The following is a 23,422-nucleotide window of genomic DNA, read 5'->3' on the forward strand; positions in this document are numbered from 1 at the left end:
AAGCCACTGTGGGTCCGGATGATGGAGCTGACCCTGACTGAGGGAAATGCGATCTGGTGGGATCTTCCAAGGCGGTGAGATCGACAGGTCCACTAGATCTGCAAATCAAGGGCGCCTTGGCCAATGTGGGACCAGCAAGGTTAATTCTGCCTGTTCTAATAGGATCTTCCTGATGACGGCTGGTATCAGAGGAAGTGGAGGGAATGCATACAGAAGCTCCCTGGGCCATCTGCTGCGAAGAGCATCCGTTCCCTCCGCCCCCCGTGACGGGAACCATGTGAAATATCTGGGAAGCTGGGCGTTTGCTGGCGAAGCAAACAGATCTATCTGGGGCTGCCCGAACCACTCCAATATTTCCTTGAAGAGGTTTGGCTCCAATCTCCACTCCGAGTGGTCTATCGTCATCCTGCTTAGAGAATCTGCCTGACGACTCTCCACCCCGGAAATGTGTTCCGCTCTGATGGATTTCAGATGGGATTCTGCCCACAGACCGAATGCTAGGGCTTCCTGCATGAGGGGCCAAGATCTGGTCCCTCCCTGTCTGTTGATATGAGCCTTGGCTGCGACGTTGTCTGTCATTACCAGGACATGATTCCCTGTAACTATGTCGGAGAATTGGCGAAGTGCCGGGTGTATTGCCCTGAATTCTAGCCAATTTATGTTGTGTGCTAGATCACGTTTGGACCATTGACCCTGAGTCATATGTGTCTGTATGTGGGCTCCCCAACCGAACAGACTCGCGTCCGTGTTCAGGATAACTCTGTGAGGCTCCTTGAAAAGGTTCCCCCTGTGTATGGCTGGTGACCCCCACCATCTGAGTGACTGCAGAATGTGATGCGGAACTCTCACCTTCCGAGTGGAAGCGTTCATGTTCCGCTGCTGAAAGGGGAGAAGGAACCATTGGAGATGTCTGGAATGAAGTCTGGCCCAAAGCACTATGCCTAGGCAAGAAATCATTTTCCCCAACAGCTGTGATAGTTGGACAAGTGGAACCACTTTCTCTCTCTGAATCCTGCGCAACGGGGAGCTGATGCTGTCCTTGTGTTCCCGTGAAAGGTAAACGTTGCAAATCTTTGAATCTATCACCGCGCCAAGATGTAAAATCCGAGTGGTGGGTGTGGTGTGGCTCTTTTTGAAATTCACGGAAAACCCATGCCTCTGAAGTGTCTCTATTGTAGTCTGTAGATCTGCATAAGCAGTGTGGAATGAGCTGGACTGGATAATTATATCGTCCAGGTAGCACTGCACTCTTACTGGTATTAGCTTGAGATGGGCTGCTAATACTGCTAGAATCTTTGTGAAAACCCGAGGTGCTGAGGATAGACCGAAGGGAAGAGCCCTGTACTGATAATGTTTGTGTGCATGACAGAAACGGAGGTATCCGCGGTGATGTGGACTGATAGGAACATGAAGATAGGCCTCTGTCAGGTCTATGGAGGACAGATAATCTCCTTTCCTGATGCTGTCCAGAATGGACTTGAGGGACTGCATCTTGAATTTTCTGTATATAAGAAAGTGGTTGAGTCCCTTCAGATCCAATATCGCTCTCCAACCTCCCGAGGCCTTTTCCTCTTTGTTCCAGAGGAACTGATTCTATGGCCTGTATGTCTAATAAGTGTGCTACTGCTGTGGCTACCAGCTTGGCCTTGAGTGCGTGTCTTGAGGCCTGACCCTGAAGGAAGCGGTCTGGTGAGATGGATTTTAGCTCTAGGGATAGAACGAATCGTATGGTTTCTCTGACCCAAACATCGTTTGTGGTGACCTCCCAGGCGTCGCTGAACAGAGCTAAGCGCCTGCCTATGGGAGGGTCCAAATTGGCGTCACTTAGACTTTCTATAGGGCCGGCCTCCCGCCCCCCTGAAGGGGCGCTTTGCCTGGAATTGACCCCTGGCTCCTGAATTCTGGCGGTCCTGTTGGCGATCCTGTCTGAGAGAGAAGGATCGGGAACCTCTGGGCCAATCCCAGGACTGCCCTGATCGAAAGGGCTGCTTTTATTCCCAAGAACTTCCGGCACGAAAAGACTGCCTGTGAAATTCTTGTTGGGTCTTATCCGTCTTTTTGGATGGATGAGCTAATGCCTTTCTTTTATCTTTCCCTTCAACCAGGTACGGCTCTAAGATCTGGCCAAATAGATTCTTGCCACTGTAGGTGTCTGTAGCTAGACGCCATCTTGACTTTAGGTCAGCCCTCCACTGCTTGAGCCACAAGAACCTGCGAGAGGCTACTGTGGCCGCAATTGATCTGGCGGAAAATTTGGTAGAATGGAGGGATTGAGTGGGGGGAAACATCAGAACCCTGCAATGTCTGAGGAGACTCATCATCTGCCATTGTGCCCTGGACCTTCCAGACAGGAGAAGCCCTGGGGTGGGGTTAACATGCAGATCAAGTTGTCCGGGAGGGAAGCTTCCCGCACCCTAAGACAACCACAATGGTAAACAGCCAGAACAGCTATCTAAAACTGTCTGTTTGGCCCTTCCGACACAGCACCAGGCACTAAGGAGAACAGGTTATAAATTGCTACAGGAGTAAGTCTGCAAGCCTCCACCACTATTACACCTTCAGTAAGGACGCTCTATGAAGAAGCTGGAGCCGAACCAACTGATAAACCCCCACAAGAACCCAGCACAGTGGGCTGCTAGTAATAGGCCTGAATTAGAGGCAAGAGGACGATCCTCAATATGGCGACCACACCCAGGCCTGAATTCAAAATGGCAGCTGCGAATCACGTTGGCGCCTAAAGAACGGATTCTCCCCTTTAGCTAAGCTGACTGAAGCTCGTTTGCTTAATTTCCCCGTTCAGGGAGATGGGGCGTTGTCTTACCTGAACGCCTTTTCTCAGCACAGAAATGGATAATCCACCAATGGGTTGAGAGTGTATTCCTGCCCAATCAGATCAGTCAGCCAAAGTTGCCATGCCCGTCCTGGACCACGAGATTCCCAGTCTTGACACGAGCAAAGCCATTGATTGACAGCAAGACGTTTTGGCTCAAACACTTTAATTCTAACCATCATGGTCTACAAGGGGGGATGTGGATTATCCATCTCCGTGCTGAGAAAAGGCGTTCAGATAAAACAACGCCCCTTCTCCAGCACTGGAGATGGATAATCCACCAATGAGACATATCAAAGCCTATTGTCCCTCGGGGTGGGAAATAGACTGGTCCCGTGTGTGACTTTGGTTTAGAACCTGCTGAAGAACCCTCCTACCGAAGGAGGCCTCTGCAGAGGAATATTTGTCGATTTTGTAGTGACGAATGAATGGAGAGGGCGAAGCCCAAGTGGCCGCCCTGCAAATCTCCTCAATGGGGGCTTGCGTGACCCATGCTGCCGAGGTGACAACGCTCCTTGTGGAGTGAGCCGTGACGTGTCTGGGGACTGGTAAGGCCTCCGCCTGGTATGCCCCAGAGATGCATGCCCTGATCCACCTACCGATGGTGGAGGAAGAGATCTTCCGACCCCTGGAGGAAGAGTGAAAGGATATAAAGGGCCTCTGAATGGCGGAATTCCGCTGTTCGAGAGATGTAGTGTCTTAGAGCCCTGCGGATATCCAACGTATGCCATTGTCGTTCCAGGGCATGCGTTGGATTTGGACAAAAATCTGGTAGGACTATTTCCTGTGACCTGTGGAATAGGGAATTTACCTTTGGTATGAAGGAAGAGTCTAGTCGTAGGACCACCCTATCTCTTTGAAAGCAACACAGATCTTTCCTTGTTGAGAGTGAGGCTAACTCGGATATATGACGGGCCGAAGTAGTTGCTACTAAGAATGCTACCTTATGGGTTAGGTAGAGGATGTCACATGTTTTGAGAGGTTCAAACAGTGCTCTGGTGAGCGCTCATAATACTCGTGGTAGCTCCCACAAGGGGTACCTGTGTACTGTGGGGGGCCTAATGTTCGCGGCCCCTTTGAGGAAGGAGCGGAGTAAGGTGTGTTTTCCCAGGGGTTCCCCCGAGTTGCCCGACAGTATTGTTGAGAAGGCGGCAATCTGTCTACGCAATGTGTTTGACGCTAGACCTTCTTCCAGGCCGCCTAGTAAGAATTCCAGAATGTTGGGAATCGTGAGTTCTCCGAAGGTCAGACTCCGTTCGGAGCACCATGATTGGAAGCTTTTCCACGTGGCTTCGTAAATACGGTTCATGGAAGGGCGTCTGGAGGCCTGGATGACTGATTACTCCCTGTGAGCAGAGCCACTTTGTTAGGATTGACCGCTCAAGTGCCAAACTGCTAGTTGTAGCCATTGCGGCTCCAGGTGTAGAATCGCTCCCTGAGCGAGATTTTTTCCAGGGGAATCTGCCATGGATTCGTGCAAGAGAAGCTTCTCAAATCTGTGAACCAAGGTCTCCTTGGCCAGTATGGGGCCACTAGGATTATCTCGGCTCGCTCCCGAAGAAGTTTGCATATTACAGCCGGGAGGAGAGGTAGGGGAGGAATGGCGTACAGGAGATCCTTTGGCCATGGACTCCATAACGCATCTGTTTGTTCCACTCCTCTGGATGGAAATCGGGAGAAGAAGAGAATCAGCTGGGCATTGGACAGCGAAGCGAACAGGTCTACCTGAGGGCGACCGAAGCGGTGGCAGATCTCCTTGAAGATCCTCGGGTGGAGGCGCCATTCCGAGTGGTCTACTGTTGTCCTGCTCAGCAGATCTGCCTGGGTGTTTGTTTCCCCTGATATGTGGTCGGCCCTTATTGAGGCCAGGTTTTGTTCTGCCTAAGCCCCCAGTAGAAGGGCCTCGGACCGTAGGGAGCGAAAGTGGGTACCCCGCCGATTTATGTGGGCTTTGGCTGTCACGTTGTCTGTTAGGACTAGTACGTGGCGTCGTGTTAGCATGTTGTGGAAGTGTCTTAGTGCCAGGTGGATGGCTCGAAGTTCGAGCCAGTTTATGTTGTGTCGGAGGTCTACTATGGACCAGCGGCCCTGTGTCCACTTGGTCCCGAGGTGAGGTCCCCAACCGAACAGGCTTGCGTCGGTCGTGAGTACTATTCTGTCCGGCTCCCTGAAATGTGAGCCTCTGAGTATGGCAGGTGACAGCCACCACCTGAGGGAATGCCGTACCCACTGTGGCAGCCCTATCCTTCTTTGGGACCATGGAACAATTGCTATGGTCGAAATCAATTTCCCTAACAGTTGGGAAAGGCTGGCCACTGTTACCAACTGATTTCGGCTTAACTGTGTTACTGTCTCCCTTATGCTGTTGCAGTGTTCCTGGGAGAGGTACACCTTGCACTCTACTGTGTCTATGATGGCCCCGAGATGCAGTATTTTCGTTGATGGGACCATTTGGCTCTTGAGGAAGTTCACCGAGAAGCCGTGATCCTGTAGCAATCTTACTACTAATTTGAGGTCCGCCTGAGCTGAACGAGCGGACGTTGACTGGATTAGTATGTCGTCCAGGTAGCACTGGACTCTGACAGGTATGGTTCTTAGATGAGCTGCCAGGACCGCCAGTATCTTGGTGAATACCCTGGGAGCTGATGATAGGCCGAATGGGAGCGCCCTGTATTGGAAGTGGCGTCCCCTATAAGCAAACCATAGGAACTGGCAATGGGTCAGAGAGATGGGGATATGTAAGTACGCCTCCATGAGGTCGATAAACATCAGGAAGTCTCCTTTCCTTATACTTCCTAGTATGGAGCGTAGCGTTTGCATTTTGAATTTGCGATAGGCCAGATGGAAATTTAGTCTCTTGAGATCTAGGATAGCTCTCCATCCTCCTGATGCTTTGGGAACCACAAACAGTATGGAGTAAAATCCCTTACCTCTCTTATCCAAGGGGACCGGTTCTATGGCTTGGATACTTAGTAATTGTTGAACGGCCTCGTTCATGAGTTTCCTCTTTTCTTGGTTTTGGGGATAGGGACAGGGGAGGAAACGGTTTGGGGATTTGGAGAGGAATTCTAGGGAGAGTTCATGGTGTACGGTGTTTCTGACCCAAACGTCCATGGTAGTTTCTTCCCATTGGGGGGCGAACTGAGCGAGCCTGCCCCCTATGGGAAGGACTAAGGAGGAGTCATCTGGAGCGGCGAAAGGGGCTGTTGTTCCCCCCGAAAGGGCCGCCTTCCCTGCGCTTGCTGTCTAGATCTTGTGTTTTGCCTCTCTGTCTGCCTCTCCTGCCTATCCTGTCTAGCCTGAAAAGGTTGTGATGGCTGGGAATAGGTGAACCTGGTTTCCGTACGAAAGGATTGTTGCCTTCCGAAGTAACCAGGTCGCCTATCCTGTTTTTTGAGGATGTGCTTAAGGACCTTGCATTTGTCCTTATTTTCTGTTAGGTAAGGCATTAGCGCATTGCCAAATAACTTAGTTCTCTGATACGGGAAAGATGCCAGTTTCCATTTGGATTTGGCATCAGCTTGCCAGTGTTTTAACCAGAGCAGACGTCTGCCCGTCATGTTAGACGCTATTGCTCTGGCTGAGAACCTGGCCGCTTGGAGTGTTGCGTCTGAAGCATACTCCGTGGCTGCCACCATTTTGCTGAGTTCCTGTTGGGTACGGATGTCCTCCACAGGGACTCGGCTTTGTAATTGACGGAGCCAGCAGAGTGTGGCTCTGGCAAGCAGAGGTAGCTGCCCTAGTGGCCATGCTGTTGCCTGGTGCGTTCTCCGGTAGGTGGACTCACATTTGCAGTCCTCGGCCTTAAGGGCCTCTGAGAAGTCTCCTGATATGGCAGTGTCCGATATTAGGGGCCCTAGGGGCTCGTCCACCATCGGTACCTCCAATGCCTCCTCCAGTTCCTTGGCTACGTTGTATAGCCTCTTGTCAGTGTTGCTCGGAAGAGGGAGGGAAGCTGGTGAGCTCCACTGTTTCCAGATCGCGTTTAGGAACAGGGCTGGACAAGGGATGCGTTGCTGAGTGGTTACTTTTTTGGCGAACCTGGGATCAGCCTCCGCATTGGGAAGGGCGGGTTCTGCTGGAGTACCCTGTCCGAGATGAGCTGTGGATTCAGCCTTACGCAGTATGGTGACAGAAAGAGAAGGGTTAAAGAGGCCGTTGAAGGAAGGCACCTCAGGCGGGTTGTCTTTCTCCTCGGACATTAGAACCTACTGCGATGTGCCTGGTTGGTCTAGGAGTCACTGGAGAGGGATGACCCTGAAGGAGAAGAGGGACCTTGTTGGTCCTCTGTTTCTTCCTGATGGCCGGATTTGTGTTTAGGAGCTGCCGGCTTGTTGCCTTGGGCTCTGGCCTCGAGGGCGCGGTCTACCGGTTGCGCTATTAAGGCCGCTAGCCGGTCCTCCAATGGAATACAGGGAAGTGGATTCATTTGCATCCCCGCTGTTGTGGGAGTGAATGTGGCCTCTGGAGGTCCCTGTGGCTACGTGGCGATGGAGATTGGGATAGGGATGAGAACTCACCTGTCCCGCATCGAGCAGGAGACTGGGATGATTCCCCAGTTGACCAAACTCCCAGTGGGGATGATGAGGCTCCCAGAGGTAGTTCAGGGGCTAGTCCTCCATTCTAATTTTTCCCTAATCTGGCCCTTTTCTGGGCCCTGAAAAATTCTTTTTCTAGGGCTTGGTGTCTCCTGATTGCCTGTTTGTCTGCCTTCCTGGATGACTTTTTGGCCGACTTAACTTTGGAGGCCGTTGTGTTGTCGGAGCCCTCTGAACTGGGTGCTCCTGACATTAAAGGCAGGGCTCCTGTAGAGGGAATGATAGCTTCCCCCATTCTCTACTAACGCAGGGTCACAATAGGGGAACCCCGATAGTAAGAGAATATATACTCTAGGTAAGGACAGGCACACTACAGGGGACGCCTGGAACCCGGGTACAGCCTCTGTGACTGGACTCGAATTAATGGCTGTGCACGGATAAGGACAGGCACACTAATGGGGATGCCTGGAACCTGGCTTAGACTGCAGTGGGTAAGGACAGGCACATGACTGGGGATGCCTGGAACCCAAGCACTGATGATCCAGAAACGTACAGGCCACTAATGGGAGGCCCGAGATCCAGATGGAGCCAGAAAGGAAATTTAATTGGTCTGTTATTAATAATGAATAACGATTAATCAATTCTGGGCATGGAGGCACCAAGTCCTGGAATGAGAAGTTGTGTATAGGGAGCCTAGTCTAGTTGTCCCGGTCTCTCCTGCTCTCTGCAGGATGAGTCCCCAGCAATTGGATAGGGTAATCAGATACTCTAGTACTGCGTGAGTCCCTTAATCCTGTGTCTGGGTGAGAGGTACTTTTAATGCTATTGAGCCTCCTTTATTTTTGCGGCCGGGAGTGAAAGATATGGCTACGCGTGCTCAAATTGCTTGCCGCGCATGCGCAGTTACTCCCCTGTGTCCAATAATATGGCCATCGCCCTCAGGAAGCTATCGCGCATGCGCTAAGATGGCTTCCGCGCATGTGCAGTAGTTTCGACGCCTGGGTCGCGTGCGTCTGAACAAAGAAGTCGCGCGTGCGCTGAACTGTCCCGGTAATGGCGGTTCATTTAAGGCCCTGGGAGCTCTCGCGCATGGGCTGAACTGTCCCAGTAATGGCGGTTCGTTTAAAGCCCTGGGAGCTCTCTGGTGAGTGAAAGTTCGAATTCGCTACACCAGCTGTTCTGCGCCGATTCGTTTACCTCCCCCTGCATGCACCCGCTTGCTCCTCACTACCTCCGAGTTATGACTAGGTTCAGAATCTTCGTTCGCTTAAACGCCGCTGTACAGCTGATCCATCTATTTTAGACGGCTCGGCTAGCTGGTTTGGAGCAGAGGTTGGGGTTTAGGTGAGGGAAGAAATTAGGGACTTCACCCCTTTCTAATGAGGTGGTGTTCCCTCTTGGGAATCTGACTCCCAAACTCCTGAAATTTTGAATTTGTATAGATTAGAGTGCTCAATTAAATTGATTCCAATTACTTTCTGCTAAGACTCTCAGCTACTGGAAATAATCCACCAATGGGAGAGAGACTGTACCTGCCTAGGAGCCAAAATTGCATGTCTGGTCGCTGGGCAAGGTCAGTCAAGACTGGGAATCTCGTGGTCCAGGATGGGCGTGGCAACTTTGGCTGACTGATCTGATTGGGCAGGAATACAGTCTCAACCCATTGGTGGATTATCCATCTCCAGTGCTGGAGAACAAGTGAGGGAAATTACACCCCTCCCCCCCTGCACATAAGTGAGGTTGACAGTGGCAACGGTCTTCAACAGTAAAGACCTGAAAAGAGAAGGGTCAAATAGTCCCGAAGTTGACTCCTGTTCGGGCGCTGCCTCCTCATCCTCTGACACTGGAGTGTCAGCTATCTCCAGGTCAACAAGACTCCTCCTCCTCTAGTTGCGAAGAAGTCTCAGAAACATCTGAACCAGGGCAGTAGAGCGTCCCACTTGAGAAGGAAGTATAGAAGGAGGTGGAGGTGGATGAAAGGATCGTTGACCCTTAGAAGACATGAATTGCCTGAATGCATTGTGCATGAAGGACTGAAATTCAGCAGGCCATCTCTCCTCCTGTTCCATATGACTAGTACCAGCCTCAGCTGGGATAAACGTGGCCTCATGGCCTTGATGAAAGATGGAGATGAGGAGCGAGGGGGACCAACCTGCACGGTTTCCCCCTGAGGAGACCAAGCCCTTGTAACATCCTGAGGAGGTGCAAATTGATGCTCAGATATAGTTTCCAATGGGGCGGGGAAAGCCACTTCAGCCTCACTGGACCTTAGTCTTTGGGCTTTGGAAAATTCTCTTTCCAGTGCCAAATGTCTCCTCAAGGTCTTTCGTTCAGCAGATTTTGAGGGCTCCCTGGGAGAAATATGCTTAGTTTTGGCTTTTTTCTTTCTCCCCGTGGCCAAATCAGTAGATCTGCGCTTTGGTTGAGATGGGGGAACAGCAGAACCCTGTGATGTCTGAGGCGAGGCACTGTCTGCCATTGCTATCTAGATATACTGAGTAGGAAATATCCAGAAGTGGGGAGGAACCCAGAGACGCAGATCTACTTGACAGAGATGGAAAACGATCCTCGCTCTGTACAACAGCAATGGCAAAGACAGTCAGACAGCTTCCTAAAACTGCCTGTCCAGGCCTGTGGCAAATGCCACATTCTAAATTGAACAAGTGGATAAACAATTCCCCTTCGCTCAACTCACCAAAAAGACAGATATGTGCTAAGGCATAAAGGAAGATAAAGCAATAACAGTCTTCCAGTAATCAAAACTCATGTCTGTGATTCCGGTGACACTGAGCTTCCTCCCCCCGGTAAAGTGGCTGACAAGTCAGACCAACAAAAGGGTATTCAAATCTCCGTACCTGCAAGGCACGATGAGACCCCACCCAATGGCTGGTGTGTTCGGAGTTTGCACAAAAATGGCGACCGCCCCAAGGCCACACCCAAAATGGCGTCCGTTGTCTTGGACCCTTTCAAGATGGCGGCCGCCTGTAAACCATGCGGTCAAAATGGCGGCCACGCCCTTCTGAAACCTCCCAAGAGGGATTTACTCAGGGAAGGAAGGATTTCAAGATGGCGTCCTCCTGCAAAACATGCGGCCAAAATGGCGACCGCGCTCTCCTAAAGCCACCCAAGAGGGATTTGCTCAGGGAAGGGAGGATAGAATGGGAAGAAAGCGATATGAAAGGACCCCAGCCAGAATATGGCTATAGGAGAAACGGGAGAGGAGGAATCCTCCAATTAAATATATTCAATTATGCCTAATCAATTTAGATTCTATATATATAAAAAATTATCCTAACTTAATCTAACTACGGAGCCAAGAAATTTACGCCTAGCTGAGCCAGAGACTAAGTCAAAACAAGGAGGACACACCCAGAGGGAGGTGTGGCCAAAGTTCTGACCTAGTCTCTTTCTGAGCAGGAGGGCTGAAACTACCTATCCAGTGGATTCTACATTCATCATGCTGGAGAAAAAGAGGCTTAAGCAGAATGACTGCAAACAGGAGTCACCCCATCCTCATTCTGTGTGGCTACATTGTCAAATCTAGTTCTACTTAGGGGTATATTTTTTTTAAAAAAAACTGACTTGTAAAACGTCATTCACTATTTTCCTCTTTTCTTTGTCAAGGAGCTGGTAAATTATAAGTATTAGCATAAACTTGCTTATTATCTTATGTTGCTAGTGCTAATCAAAATATAGTTATCATTCTTGCTTTGAGATTAGTACTAAATAACTGGGACAACAACAGGTGAACAGGCAACATTTTAAGCAGAAGAACAAAATTATGTTATCTGTACAACAGCTTAAGCCTTTGTTGCACTATTTTTAAAAAACACTATCAGAATATTTAACTTTCTCAAGGCAAAAATGAAAGAAATCAAAACTGGTAATGTTTCAAAATTATGCCAGGCCATTCAACTTCTCTCAACCTTTAAGAGGATTTTGAGAAAAAAAAACAACCCTCAAATCAATTTTAAGTGTAGTATATGTTAAATTTTATATAGTAAACTTTATGTGCAAAATATTAATATATTATCCGCGGACTGCTGATTTCAGCAATGGTCAATAGAAGTTTTTATTAACTGATTAAGCCCCCCCAGCTACAAAATTAGATGGAACACTTGTTGAAAGCTTGTATGATTGATCAATAAAAGAATTTTACAGCTACAAATATTAAGATCAACCAAATATCTTTAAAAACATAAAAAACTGGTTATGAAAGCTGGAACTTACTAAACTATTGGATGGCAATACTTAAATATCTGCCAAAATAGAATTAGGAAACTACAAAAAAAGCTGGAAAAATTATTTGTGTGAAAAACAAAAACGAGGGTCTCATAAAACTTTTCCAAGAAAAATCAGAGACAGTGAGACAAATAATGAGAAAAGGTATTGTAAATTAAAAATTACACATACTGCCTCCAAATTAGCTAATTCTCTACCAGACAAATGAAAAACATCACTTTTATAAAAGATCCCATAGCACTGGGATAATCAGTTGCCTATTTACTGATTCTTGGGCTTGTTAATTTTTACAAAATGACTATCTGGGGAACTGGGGGGGGGGGTTTCTGATGAAGACACCACAGCCTTATTCATTCAGGATGTTGGGCCTGTCTCCCTCCCTCCCTGTCTCTCCCCAACACAATTCACAGGGTTGTTGTTTTGGGGAAAATAGGAGGAAGGCAGCATGTTGGATATATTTGCTGCCTTGATTTGTTTGCAAAAAATAATAAAGATGGTGTGTGTGTGTGTGTGTGTGTGTGTGTGTGTGTGTTTGTGTAAAATATAAATTTAAATATGTCATAACTGTCTCAGGCCTAGATTATCCACTGTAACTGTCTCCTAACAGCTGTTGCTGATCTCTCTCCCTGTCCCGCGGTCCTAGTACAAATAGTCCTCAACTTACAATTACAACTGAGCCCCCAATTTCTGTAGCTAAGTGAGACATTTGTGAAAATGGAGTTTTGCCCCATTTTCTTGCCACAGTTGTTAAGTGAATCACTGCAGCTGGTAAGTTAATAACCCAATTGTTAAATGAACTTGGTCTTGCTTGTCAGAAGGTCGCAAAAGGCGATCACATGACCTTGGGACACAGCAACAGTCATAAGTATGAACCAGTCACCAAGCATCACATGATCATGGGCATGCTTGCAAAGGTCGTAACTGTGAAAAACGGTCATATATATTTCAGTGCCTTTGTAACTTTGAACAGTCACTAAAAGAACTGTTGTTATGTTGAGGACTACCTTACAAAACAGTGACATTTTGATTTTGTTGGACTGTCCACATCATTTTTACAATTTCCTGGTATTTGTGTTTACAGCCCTCCAATCACATAATTCCCTGTCTGTCTTCCTTTATGTTTTGGTTCATTATGCCAATGTCACTGTCTCCAGATTCTGGGTCTTTAGGGACCTGATCCTGTAACTCTGCAACCATCCCCTTTCCCTCTGTGGAAATATGATGGTTTGAAATAGTATTTCTTTTATTAGATTAGTGAATTAGTGTAGGGTCTGATTGTTCTACCCTAACTGTATTTAGCAGAATATATTTAAATATATTCAGTCCTACCCCAGAGTAGTTTAAAAAAATCACTGTGTGGTTATTTTATTCCAAATGAAGGCAAATAAACAAGGTTATGTTATTATTTATTAATATTGTTGTATTACATTGTTGCATTCTTTTATTGGCTCTTTATGTGTTCATATTTGTTTAATAGATTCTGGGTTTATGTTATTGGATTAATTTGTAATTACTGTTTTCTACTATATGCTGGTAAAGGCATTTATTAAATCCTTACCCTTGTTCTCTTTATTGTCCTGCTTGTGCTGACAGGACGTAGAAAATGTTTTTGTGTTAAGTTTTGTAACCTTAATAGAATCTTTCCCAATCTAGTGTCTTTCAAGAATGCTGACCCATAATTCCCATCTAGAGTCAGTATGGGTAATTAGTGAATGAGTAAGAGCTCTGGACCTTTTGTTTAGTTTCCAATCTCCTTCCACATAGTCAACTGGATTTAACCGAGTTGACATACATAAAGCTGCATTATAAAACTTTTTAAAAACCCACAATTTTCCTTCCACAGTGAATCTGTGTTAAGGATTTACGCTCATCTAAATTATGGCACAGCTATTAGACACTAAATAAAAACTGGTTTAGGAACAAAACAATTGGTTATCCCTAATAGAGTATAGAATGACTTTACACATCAAAAGTAATTTCAGAAGGACCATATCTAAAAAGTTTTAATGTTCATATTCTATACACAATTACCCAGCTAAAATAGCTGATGGCATATTCCTTCTTAAGAAGTTTAATTTGTGTAATGCCCGAGGATATTTTGCACAACAAGCAATACAGGTTTTAAATGAGTAAAAGTTTGATATATGAACATCAGGCTTTTTAAAAAATTTAATATCTTTCATGAAAATGTAACTGTGTTTCATAAACATTCGCAACATTTGCCCGCTTCTAGCCCATGCTGAGGAAATACAATGGTTATCCTGGTACTGAACTACTTTAAAACTCATCGAATTTGGTGCTCAACGTATTTTGACACAAAACTTTTGTCCCGGTACTCATTGTTTGTTGGGCACTCAATGCACAAGCTAGAACTTGTCAGTGTCAGCTGCCTTGTGACTCACTACCTTATTCCTTATGGGAAAAATCTGTTTGATACTCATCGTTTTTGGTACTCATTATGCCTCCTGGAACCAATTAAAGTTGAGTACCAAGGTATTCTACAATTCAGGAGAGATACACCTCAGTTATAACAGATTCTTACATTTAAAGCAACCAGAATATAATGTAGATCGTTTTCCAATTAAATTCTCAAATCAGGACCTGAGCTTTGTTTCATTCATAAGCATAACCAAATGCTAGAATAAATTAATATTCTTAACTGTTATTAGAAAATCCTGAAAAGGGGCTGGAATGAAAACCCTTGCTGAATCTATTGGAAGAACCAGCCTAAAGACAAGAAAATCCTCCAAAAAGAGGACAGGCAGAAAGGCAGACCACAGATTTTGGGATATATACTAGGGGTTCCTAACCCCCTGTCCGTGGACCGGTACCAGGCCACGGTATGCCAGCAACCAGTCTGTACAAAGCCCCATCTTTGGGGTGCAGGCAGCACACAAAACCACGCACTCTCCGATCCGTGGAAAAACCTTTCTCCACGGAAACGGTCCCTGGTGCACAGAAGGTTGGGGACCTCTTGATATATACTATTATCTAAGCAGTATTGTACCACATACTCCAGCTCATCAAAATTTTGGTTGAGGTCATGCATAAAGGTTTATCCTATTAAGAATCTTGCTAATTCCCAAGCTCTTAAAGAGACAGCAGATTATCTTGTGGCTTTTATCCTTTTTTTAGAAAGTATGTCAGGACACTCCTCTTTCATCTGGCATTCTGAGCTGCTACAATGTTAATTTTACCAGTCATGTATGAATTTTAATGATGCTTCAAAAAAAATAAGATGTTTCAAAGTAATGTGTTAATTGAAGTCTTCCATGAGAAGAGCCTTATAATGGTAGCAATCTAACCAGTACAGAAGCCTGAGAAGAAATTATCAAGTTAGCAGTTTGAAATTTGGATACTGAAGAGTGAATATATATGATTTCTGCTACAAAAAATACTGAGAAATTAAACAGGGTATGCTTAGCAGCTGCCACTACTATTTGATAAGACATTCTCAAAAAAAAAAAATACACAATTCATTTTCACGAGAAGACAGTAATGATTTATTTTACAGCGCTCTTTATGTATAAGATTAAATCCACAGAGTAAATTTCATCAAAAGAAAATATATTTCTCAAAGCATGGCTACACTTCACAGGTTCTCTTACTCTTTGCCAACTTTTAAAGGGGGTGTCCGGTTCCTAGAAGGACAAAAATGTTAAGAATTGGACATTCAGCTCTGATCCAAACTTCATATTCTTGAATCTGTTCAAGATTCTCATTAGCTCAGGAAGGCCCTTTTAAAAAGAATATGTTTAATGAGATTGGTTTCAAATTTTCACTTTTAAACAATCTAACAATGCCAACATGCTAAAAAAAAGAATTGAAAGTTGTGAAAATTATTATCTTTAAATTAACATCAACACATAAAAAATAAACACAGTCCCACCCCAGACTTCTAAATCCCCATTACTACCCACAGCCTTCTATATATGAATACAATATAGTGAATTTCTACACAGCATTCCAAGCACATAGAACAAAGGCATATAGCAGCAGCTATTTCCTGCCTACATTATAAATCACCACGACCACCCTTCTTCCATTTGGCTCAAAAGAAAAGAGCTGATGGAAACACACTCCCATTTCAATGGCTTTTGACAGATGACTCAGGGAAACATAATTACTATATCCATATAATTTAGTTTCTAGAACGATTTACAAGATCATAAAAAGCATATACAAAAGAATGGCTTTGTTTGGGTGACCAAATAGATGTTTTAAATTTAATTTGAAAGATACATTTTTAAAATTCCCCAGTTATTGGATAAGTAATAAAATTCAGCTTATTTAAAAATATTTACTAGCAGCAGGAGGAGGGCAGAGGGAAATGAAAGTCCCAGGAATGTTTGGTTTTTAGTTATGCTTCCCCCAGTCCCAGCAGATATGGGACTGAACAAGCAGCAAACTATAAACACTCCACCAATATAAAACATTAAGCATATTTGCCAGTGATGCTTTAAGAACTTTGATAAATATACTCAATAGATTAACAGCAGCACATCTGAAAAGAAAAAGGTGAGGGAGAGAAAGAAGCACTGCACTCCCAATTTTGATACAAAAGCAAATTAAACAAGCTTAAAATAATTGATGAATATTCTGATTTGAATCAAAAGGTATTTGGAATCTCTTGTTACTGTACTCTAAGCAAAAGAATGTCAGTTTGGAAATGCGAGAAGGAAACATGATCAATTAGACACACAGAAATTCCGTAACATTCACTGCATGCAGCTACTATAAGGCCCGCTTAGCTCATTTGTTCAGTTCTGAAATATTTAACTTTTTACCTGATGTTCAGCATGAATGTTATCCCCAGTAGGCCACCGATGTTTGCTGTTATTATAGCTGCCTCCACCACTTCCGCCTCCCCCAAGCTGCTCACCATGCTGCCTCTGAAAGAAGTAATCCACCATCGCGTCGTCCTGGGAGCGACCTGCAACCCCTATGGATCCAGGAACAGGGCTGGAGTGGGTCCCTGCTGCAAGGGCTTGATTTGCAGCTGGCTGTGACTGAGCCTGGGACCCTGTTCCAGATGTCAAAACAACAGGCATGTTGGGATTAGCTGTGTCTTGACTGTGCTGTTTCAGGTGGGGGCTGAAAGAGTCCTGCCAGAGCACTGCTTTTCTCTTCAAAACACATGCAACGCTCATTCCACCAGTACCTAAGGGAAGAGAAGTTCAAACACTAATTGAGTCCGCCATTTCCAAAACTCACTAAATAGCCATATCAAGGAATCCTAAAACTACGTCCCACATGTATCACTATACAAGCTCACTACACTAGCCCCAACATTTGGGCACCAGGGACTGATTCCCTGGAGAGGGTTTTTCCGTGGACCGGAAGGGGTGTGGTTTTGTGTGTTGCCTGCACCCCATAGGTAGGGCTTCACTTGTTTGTGTGGCCCAGTTTCTGGCATGCCGCAGCCCAGTGCTGATCCACAGACTTAGGGTTGGGGACCCCTGCACTAGCTTGCTTTTTCACAAGGCATTCTTGAAAGTGTACCACAGCAAACATTACTGGATGAATGCATGTATCCCTAAATTCCTGGGTGCATACATACATACACACACAGATATTCCCCTTACACACCCCTCGTTCCTTCAGAGTGGTATCAGCAACTGCTTTTAATTTTAAGTAAGACATAATTCCCAGTTTAGTTGGAATTCAAGGAAATGTGACCGTGGCTTATTTTCACTAACAAAAATTAAAGTGCAGTTTAAGGAAGAAAATACAGTTTCTTTAAAACTGGAAATAAATCTTCCTCTTTGGATGCAAAAGAATAATAAATAGAGAGCATGCTAACAAAATCAAACATGTAAGGATAAAGAGTTTGGATGATACAATATACAGAAGCAAAAGTGCTAAAGATGCATGCATGAAACATCATTACTCTTGTTTCCATACAGTAATACTTTCCACACATCTATCATCTCAAAGAGAAAAAAAAGACAATTCAGCATGCTCTGGATTGCAGCTTAATCAACCTATATTTGGATATCAAAATTACAAAGCTTCCAGTTTTACTGTTTATATAAATATAGTAACAACAAATTATTAACAAAATATGATCAAATTAAAGTTATTTACTTAAATAAAATTATTTCAATCTGCATTCAGTGCCATCATTAAGTATAACTTATTTTGTTATATGGAGCTATAACTCCAAAATCAAACAATGAATTTTTCTTCTCTTTTTATTTTCAAATATGAAAGCATTCTCCAGTTTACAGTTTAAAGTTGCTGCTTGTCCTACAGGGATGGCAAAGAAGTTGCATTATAACTGACATTTTTAATTAATATATAAATAAAATACATATGTTGGCTTTCTATTCTACAGACTAGCTTAAGAAGGAAAAATATGTTTTGATGTAACAAAACAATGAAAAAAAGAGTAACAAAGCCGGAAGGCAAATACTGCAATCTCTAAATTTAGACAACCACTGAAATCAGAACTGCTGTACTTTAACCAGTATTTTTGAAGCATAGCCAACCAAATTGTCCTTGGCAAGGAAAGCCACAAAGTAAGTAAGTAAGCCACTACTACTACAGGCCTACAACTGAAATAGTGAAGAGTGGGGCAAGGCAGTTTCCTAAGCAGAGCAAAGGGGAAAATCTGCAAAGCTTACACAGAAATTCCATTTCTTAAAATTATTTGGTAAATGAATAACAATCAAAGAAATCATGCAAACAGCATATATACTCTTAATCAAGTAAGGGCTGTCCTTTATTTTGTTCAGATGAATTGTTCCTCTGAAACATAGTTGAACTTCAGGATATTCTACTGAGCTAAACTGTGCATTACAACATTCAGAGTTGCCTGGCCCAGAAGTCTGAGCATAGCATTTTCCAGAAGATAGATTGGTGCTTGTCTGACAAGCCACAGAAGAGCTGCATTCAACAGACCTCACATTTCAATAAAATCTGGAGAAACACCTTCGTTCCTCATAAGAGGCCACAATTCTTGCCACTGTATAGGGATATTACAATGAAATGGCATACCTTTCTGGTTTTCTAAAGGACATGTCAATGAAATGCACTCTGAGAAACACGGGGAAATTTAAATTATCAATAGTAGACACAGTGACTATATGAGAAATTCAGAATCCATGACAGCTTATCTTACACACCAGTTCCTAGGTAACAATGGTGTGAGAGAACCGCTGCCTTTCCATTCTTAAGTTTCCTGAATCCATCGCAGTTGCATGAAATTGTCTTCGGGCTGATTCATCAGAATTATTCTTTTCTTATATAATAGAGGAAATCCTACAATTGCGTATGACTACCAGGATTATCAAAAGTTGTCATCCCTCGCCTTCCCCAGTAATCTATTGGCCCATTCCACATAGCATTACTGGAGCGATAAGAAAGAGTAAATTAAGCAATTGTGTAGAATTTCTAGAGTTTTTCAGGAGGGATTTGATCCTATTTTGTTTCCATTAATATCCTCAAGGAGTTAACAGGATCCAGAACACGTTTGGCTAAAGAAGGAAAAAAGAACTAACATGAGAAGAGAATTGCTAAGTATTTTTTTTTTTCACAAATCTGAGCTGGGGTATAAGCTGTTATGCATCAGCTATTTCTCTGCTGTATTTAGTGATAACAAACTATTTGTTATTTGTAGTCTTAATCTTTGTTATAAATTTAAATGCTGTGAATGGCTTTGTCAACCTTCTGGATCAAAAGTGAGATACAAAACCAAAATGGTTTGAGTGCTATTCATGGGCCTTGAAAGCTTAACTTGCAATTCTTTTAAAAAATAATTTAAGAGGTTTTGAGATAATTAAAAAATTAAGTCAATATATTTTGAACAGCAGTGCATTCATGATTTTTGTGTTGCACTAATGTTCCTTGTCAATCCGTCTTCAAGATATAAAGACAAATCCATGTGACAAAAGACTATCTTACTACAGGAATAGTAGCAGCAACAATGAGCATTCCAAGGTTGACTGGTGAAACACATTCTCAATTCTTCAGTGAATGACTGCATATATTGAAAATGTTAAGGGTAAAAGTGTTATTTTCTATATTCAAAATTAAAAGAAAAACCTACGGTATTATAACAATTCTTAATTACTGAAATAAAACATATTTTCAGCATTAACTTCATCTCCAGGAGCAAGTCAATAAATAGTGCTTGAGGAAAAAAATATTGGTGAGTATATGTTTCTGTACACCTTCCCCTATAAAACCATTACTTGTATGGATGTTTATATAGCATCAGTTCTATTCATGAACATGGAAGAAAGCACTCCATGCAATGTTACTGCTGCATTGTTGCTTGCAAAATTGTTAAGAAAAATAATTCTATTCTGTCTTCTGGAGAATTCAAGAATATGGCGCAATGGTTAGAATGTTAGTTAGAAACATCCCAGCTTAAATCAGCTCAGAACCTCAGAAGATCTTGGGCCAGACATTTGCTTTTAGTCAGCACCTAACTATCACATAGGACCACAGGATGACAAGGAAAGACTTTGTAGGCTGCGGGAGCTATATGGAAAAAGAGTAAGCTAAACTATGATGAAGGAATTAATCACTCAGAATCTTCCCAAGCATCAGTACTACCAACAGTCATTCAGCAATAGATTTTTATCTGCCATCTGCAAGGCATCCCAAAATGAGTAAGCCTGACAAGTTTTGAAGAGCAAATGGGGAGCAGCATCACAGGAAAATTAAGTGTAAAAATGTTTGCATTACTCCATGGAAACAGGTGACACTGAGCCTGATCATTCAGAGAATTGAGAAATGAACCTCTCATCACATCTTGTGGGGTTTGTTCATTAGCCCATGTCTTTACCCCTCTTATTTACAAGAAGATATTATAGTGCACCTCATATTTTTAGTTAAGACATCTGTATTACAGAATTACCATTATCAGATGATTAATAGAATTAAATTTCCTGGAAAATTCTAGAACCTACATAGGTAAGATTCACTAGAATGTCAAGGATGCTGTTGCCTAGAAATTTAGAGGAATTATTTAAACTCTATAGTCCAACAAAAACTCAAAATTTTCCTCAAACCGGGCACTCTTAAAACTGACAGATTACAATTCCCATTGACTCCAAACTCATCCGATAAAGACCTGAAGACAAAAAGCCCATCTAGGGCTTATCAACTATCCCTTATCAAAAGTTCATTGCCACTAGGAGAAAATAGAACACTAAAGTTCTACCATCTTCATTTTTCACTCACCAAAAAGTCCTGGTGTACAATTTGAAACATGTCATTTAAGAATATTACAACTCAGTAAGTTAAAGTCTCATGATCACCACTGCCTTTTTAATTTCCCTACTTTGAGCCCCTAAATTATTTTTGGTTTTGATTCAGTTTCCGATGAGATTTATTTGTAGTTATCATAGAATGTGTCAATGTACTCTTCAATAAAAAGTTGTGCCTGCTATAAATTACCCAGTGTTAAGCTGGAACAGAAATTAAAACATCATAAAAAGCAAAAGCATATTAATATTTTGGTGAACAAACCAATACTGTCTAGATTCACACAGGATAACAAGCCAAATAAATCACTTTACAGCTGAGCACAATGTGAAGCTACACACACAAGCACATATATTTATGTGTACTCATCTCTGTGTGTATATCTTGAAATAAACTCAAAAATCAATTTGGTAAGAAGAAAACTGTCTAAATAATACATCTAAATATAAAACTATACTTTAAAAATCCCATGCAAGAAAATATTTTTAAATACCTCTAGTCTAAATACCTGTAATTTAAACTTATCTTATTAAGCCATCAAAACTGTCTTTAGTGCAAAACCTAAAAACAGCTGTTTTCCCTCAAATTGCTTTCAAATTATACAACCTAAAAATACTAAGCAATCGACTAATATAGGACATAATTCCCCACACACATATATGGGGGGTAAACACGGCTGAATACAGTGGAAATCACTATAAATAAACATTTACAAAATCAGGCTACATTGTTAAAACTGTTGCCGAACTGCAATCCAAACTAACAATCCACACAAGTCTCCCCTGTTTAAACAAACATTTGATAAGTACAACAGGACTTACTCCTGGATATATATTGACTGGACTGTAAAATACTGCTAAGCCTTTTCCACAGGACAAATTCACATTATAACAATAGGCCACCCTGTCCTCTTCCATAACTGCTTTGTTTCCAAAACTGCTAGGCCAAAACTAACTTGAAACTGGAACAGCCCAGGGCCTAGGAAGAGAAGAAAACAGCCTCCTGTTGTGGCTCCCTTACTGACCAAAACATAATTTTTAAAAACTTATATAAGCGAAGCCAAAAAAGAAAAGCCTTTATTTTGTTCCCCGTCCCCTTCATTTGGGGGGGGGGGGTAAACTCAGCGCACTTTTTTTTTTTGCCTTGTTAATCCTAAACATTACTTAAGTCAAAAAAAAATCAAGCCCGATTACATCCTACCAAGCGACACAGCTTTCAATGAAGGACAACAAAATTTTGGGTCGTTACACAGACCACCCCGTCCAGCCCAAACCTTAATAGATGACATACATACGACCCCAAACAGATAAACTTTATACCCTAGGAGCTTGTGCAGCAGTCACGTACTCCATCTCCTGCACATACGACTCCTGTACATGTTAATTAGACATCGCCTACCCACTTTCCCCATCCTAGTTATTTTCCCTTGTCTTACTTTCCTTCCCCCCCCCTTTCCTTTCAAAACCACGATGGAGTTAGATGAAGCCCGGGAAAGCCCCCTCCCACTCAAGAAATCACCAAGCCACCTTCCTGGCTGTTTGGAAATAGTATCTAAAGGCCAACCAAGCGTTCCCCCTCCCTTCCCCCAAAGAAAAGCGACGGGGGAGGCGGGAGGAAAAATAAAATCAAGCCAAGCCGCAGTTGGGGAGCGTAGGGAACCCCCTTCTTCTCTAAAGGGTCGGCTGAACTGGGTAGCCGGCGCTTCCCCTTGTCCCCAAAGAAACGGCTCGCCTTTCTCTCCCCTTCCTGGAACAACAATAGAGGCCTTACTCGGACTCGAAAACATGTACCAGGAACAAGCGCGAGGAAGAGCCTCGGCAAGAATGCCCGCCCAGGGCCGCCTTTCGGAGGGCCCTCGCCGCCTCAGCCGAAGCCCTAACCCCAATACGACTTCACCATCGGGCATCCTGGGGTCCGGAGTCCCGTTCTAACCCACTTCGGTCCGGATACTCACGGGCGGAACGGTACGATGAAGACGGATCTCAACGGCCCCCCCCTCCCCCCGGCCTCTAAGCTCTGGCTGCCGCTCCCCCTTGCCTTTCACTTCAACAACATGGCGGCGCACTGGGGACTCGGGGAGTCGCGCTGCATTCTGGGAAGTTGAGGCTGAGCGCGGAGAACCTCGGGCGCCGCGGAGTTTCACCCACGGCGTGGTGGGATCTGGGAAAGCGAGAAGAAAGGAAAAGAAAGGGGAGGGTCTTTCGGTGGGGTTTGTTCCCACCGCCTGGACGCCGGGATGGGGGAAGTTGCATTAGATCTCTGTGCATTCTTCGCATGAGCCATAAAATGCCCATTGGGCGCTTGCCAAGAAAAGATTGGGTTTGTTGGGGAGTGCGGGGTGGGGGGGGGCTGGGTGAATGACCTATTTGAGTGAACAGGAATGTTGCATTCACAAATGCAGTGATCCAGCACGGGGGGGGGGGGAACAGCTGGTCCCCTATGTCAGATAATACTTGCAACACCGATGCCTGCGCTCCCGCAACGTGCTGCAAACGAAATCCGCCCGCGGTCAGTGGTCAGAGCGAGTTGCGGAATTCCCTATGTCCAACGAAAAGGAAGGAGACGGAGTGGACAGCTGGCTCGACAGGCAGAAACC

The 23,422-nt window shown here is 44.1% G+C and overlaps 1 protein-coding gene across 12 annotated transcripts in view; it reads right to left on the reverse strand.

Moving 5' to 3' along the window:
- Nucleotides 1–22,919, reverse strand: part of PUM1 (pumilio RNA binding family member 1) — a 119,347-nt gene extending 96,428 nt beyond the window's left edge. For 4 of the 12 annotated variants that reach the window (XM_039329155.1, XM_039329154.1, XM_039329157.1 and 1 more), the window contains exons 1-2: nt 22,597–22,732; nt 16,398–16,771 (exon numbers count right to left, since the gene is read on the reverse strand). In XM_039329155.1, coding sequence (XP_039185089.1) covers nt 16,398–16,771; nt 22,597–22,732 — 510 coding nt within the window. Of the gene's footprint in view, nt 1–16,397; nt 16,772–22,596; nt 22,735–22,780 lie in introns of those variants that run through there. The other 8 variants (XM_039329160.1, XM_039329156.1, XM_039329161.1 and 5 more) reach the window with 7 other exon arrangements.
- Nucleotides 22,920–23,422: the final 503 nt, after the last annotated feature.

The sequence above is a fragment of the Crotalus tigris genome, unplaced genomic scaffold (genome assembly GCF_016545835.1).
Source record: "Crotalus tigris isolate CLP2741 ecotype Arizona unplaced genomic scaffold, ASM1654583v1 scf7180000024388.1695876, whole genome shotgun sequence".
NCBI classification, from domain to species: domain Eukaryota; kingdom Metazoa; phylum Chordata; class Lepidosauria; order Squamata; family Viperidae; genus Crotalus; species Crotalus tigris.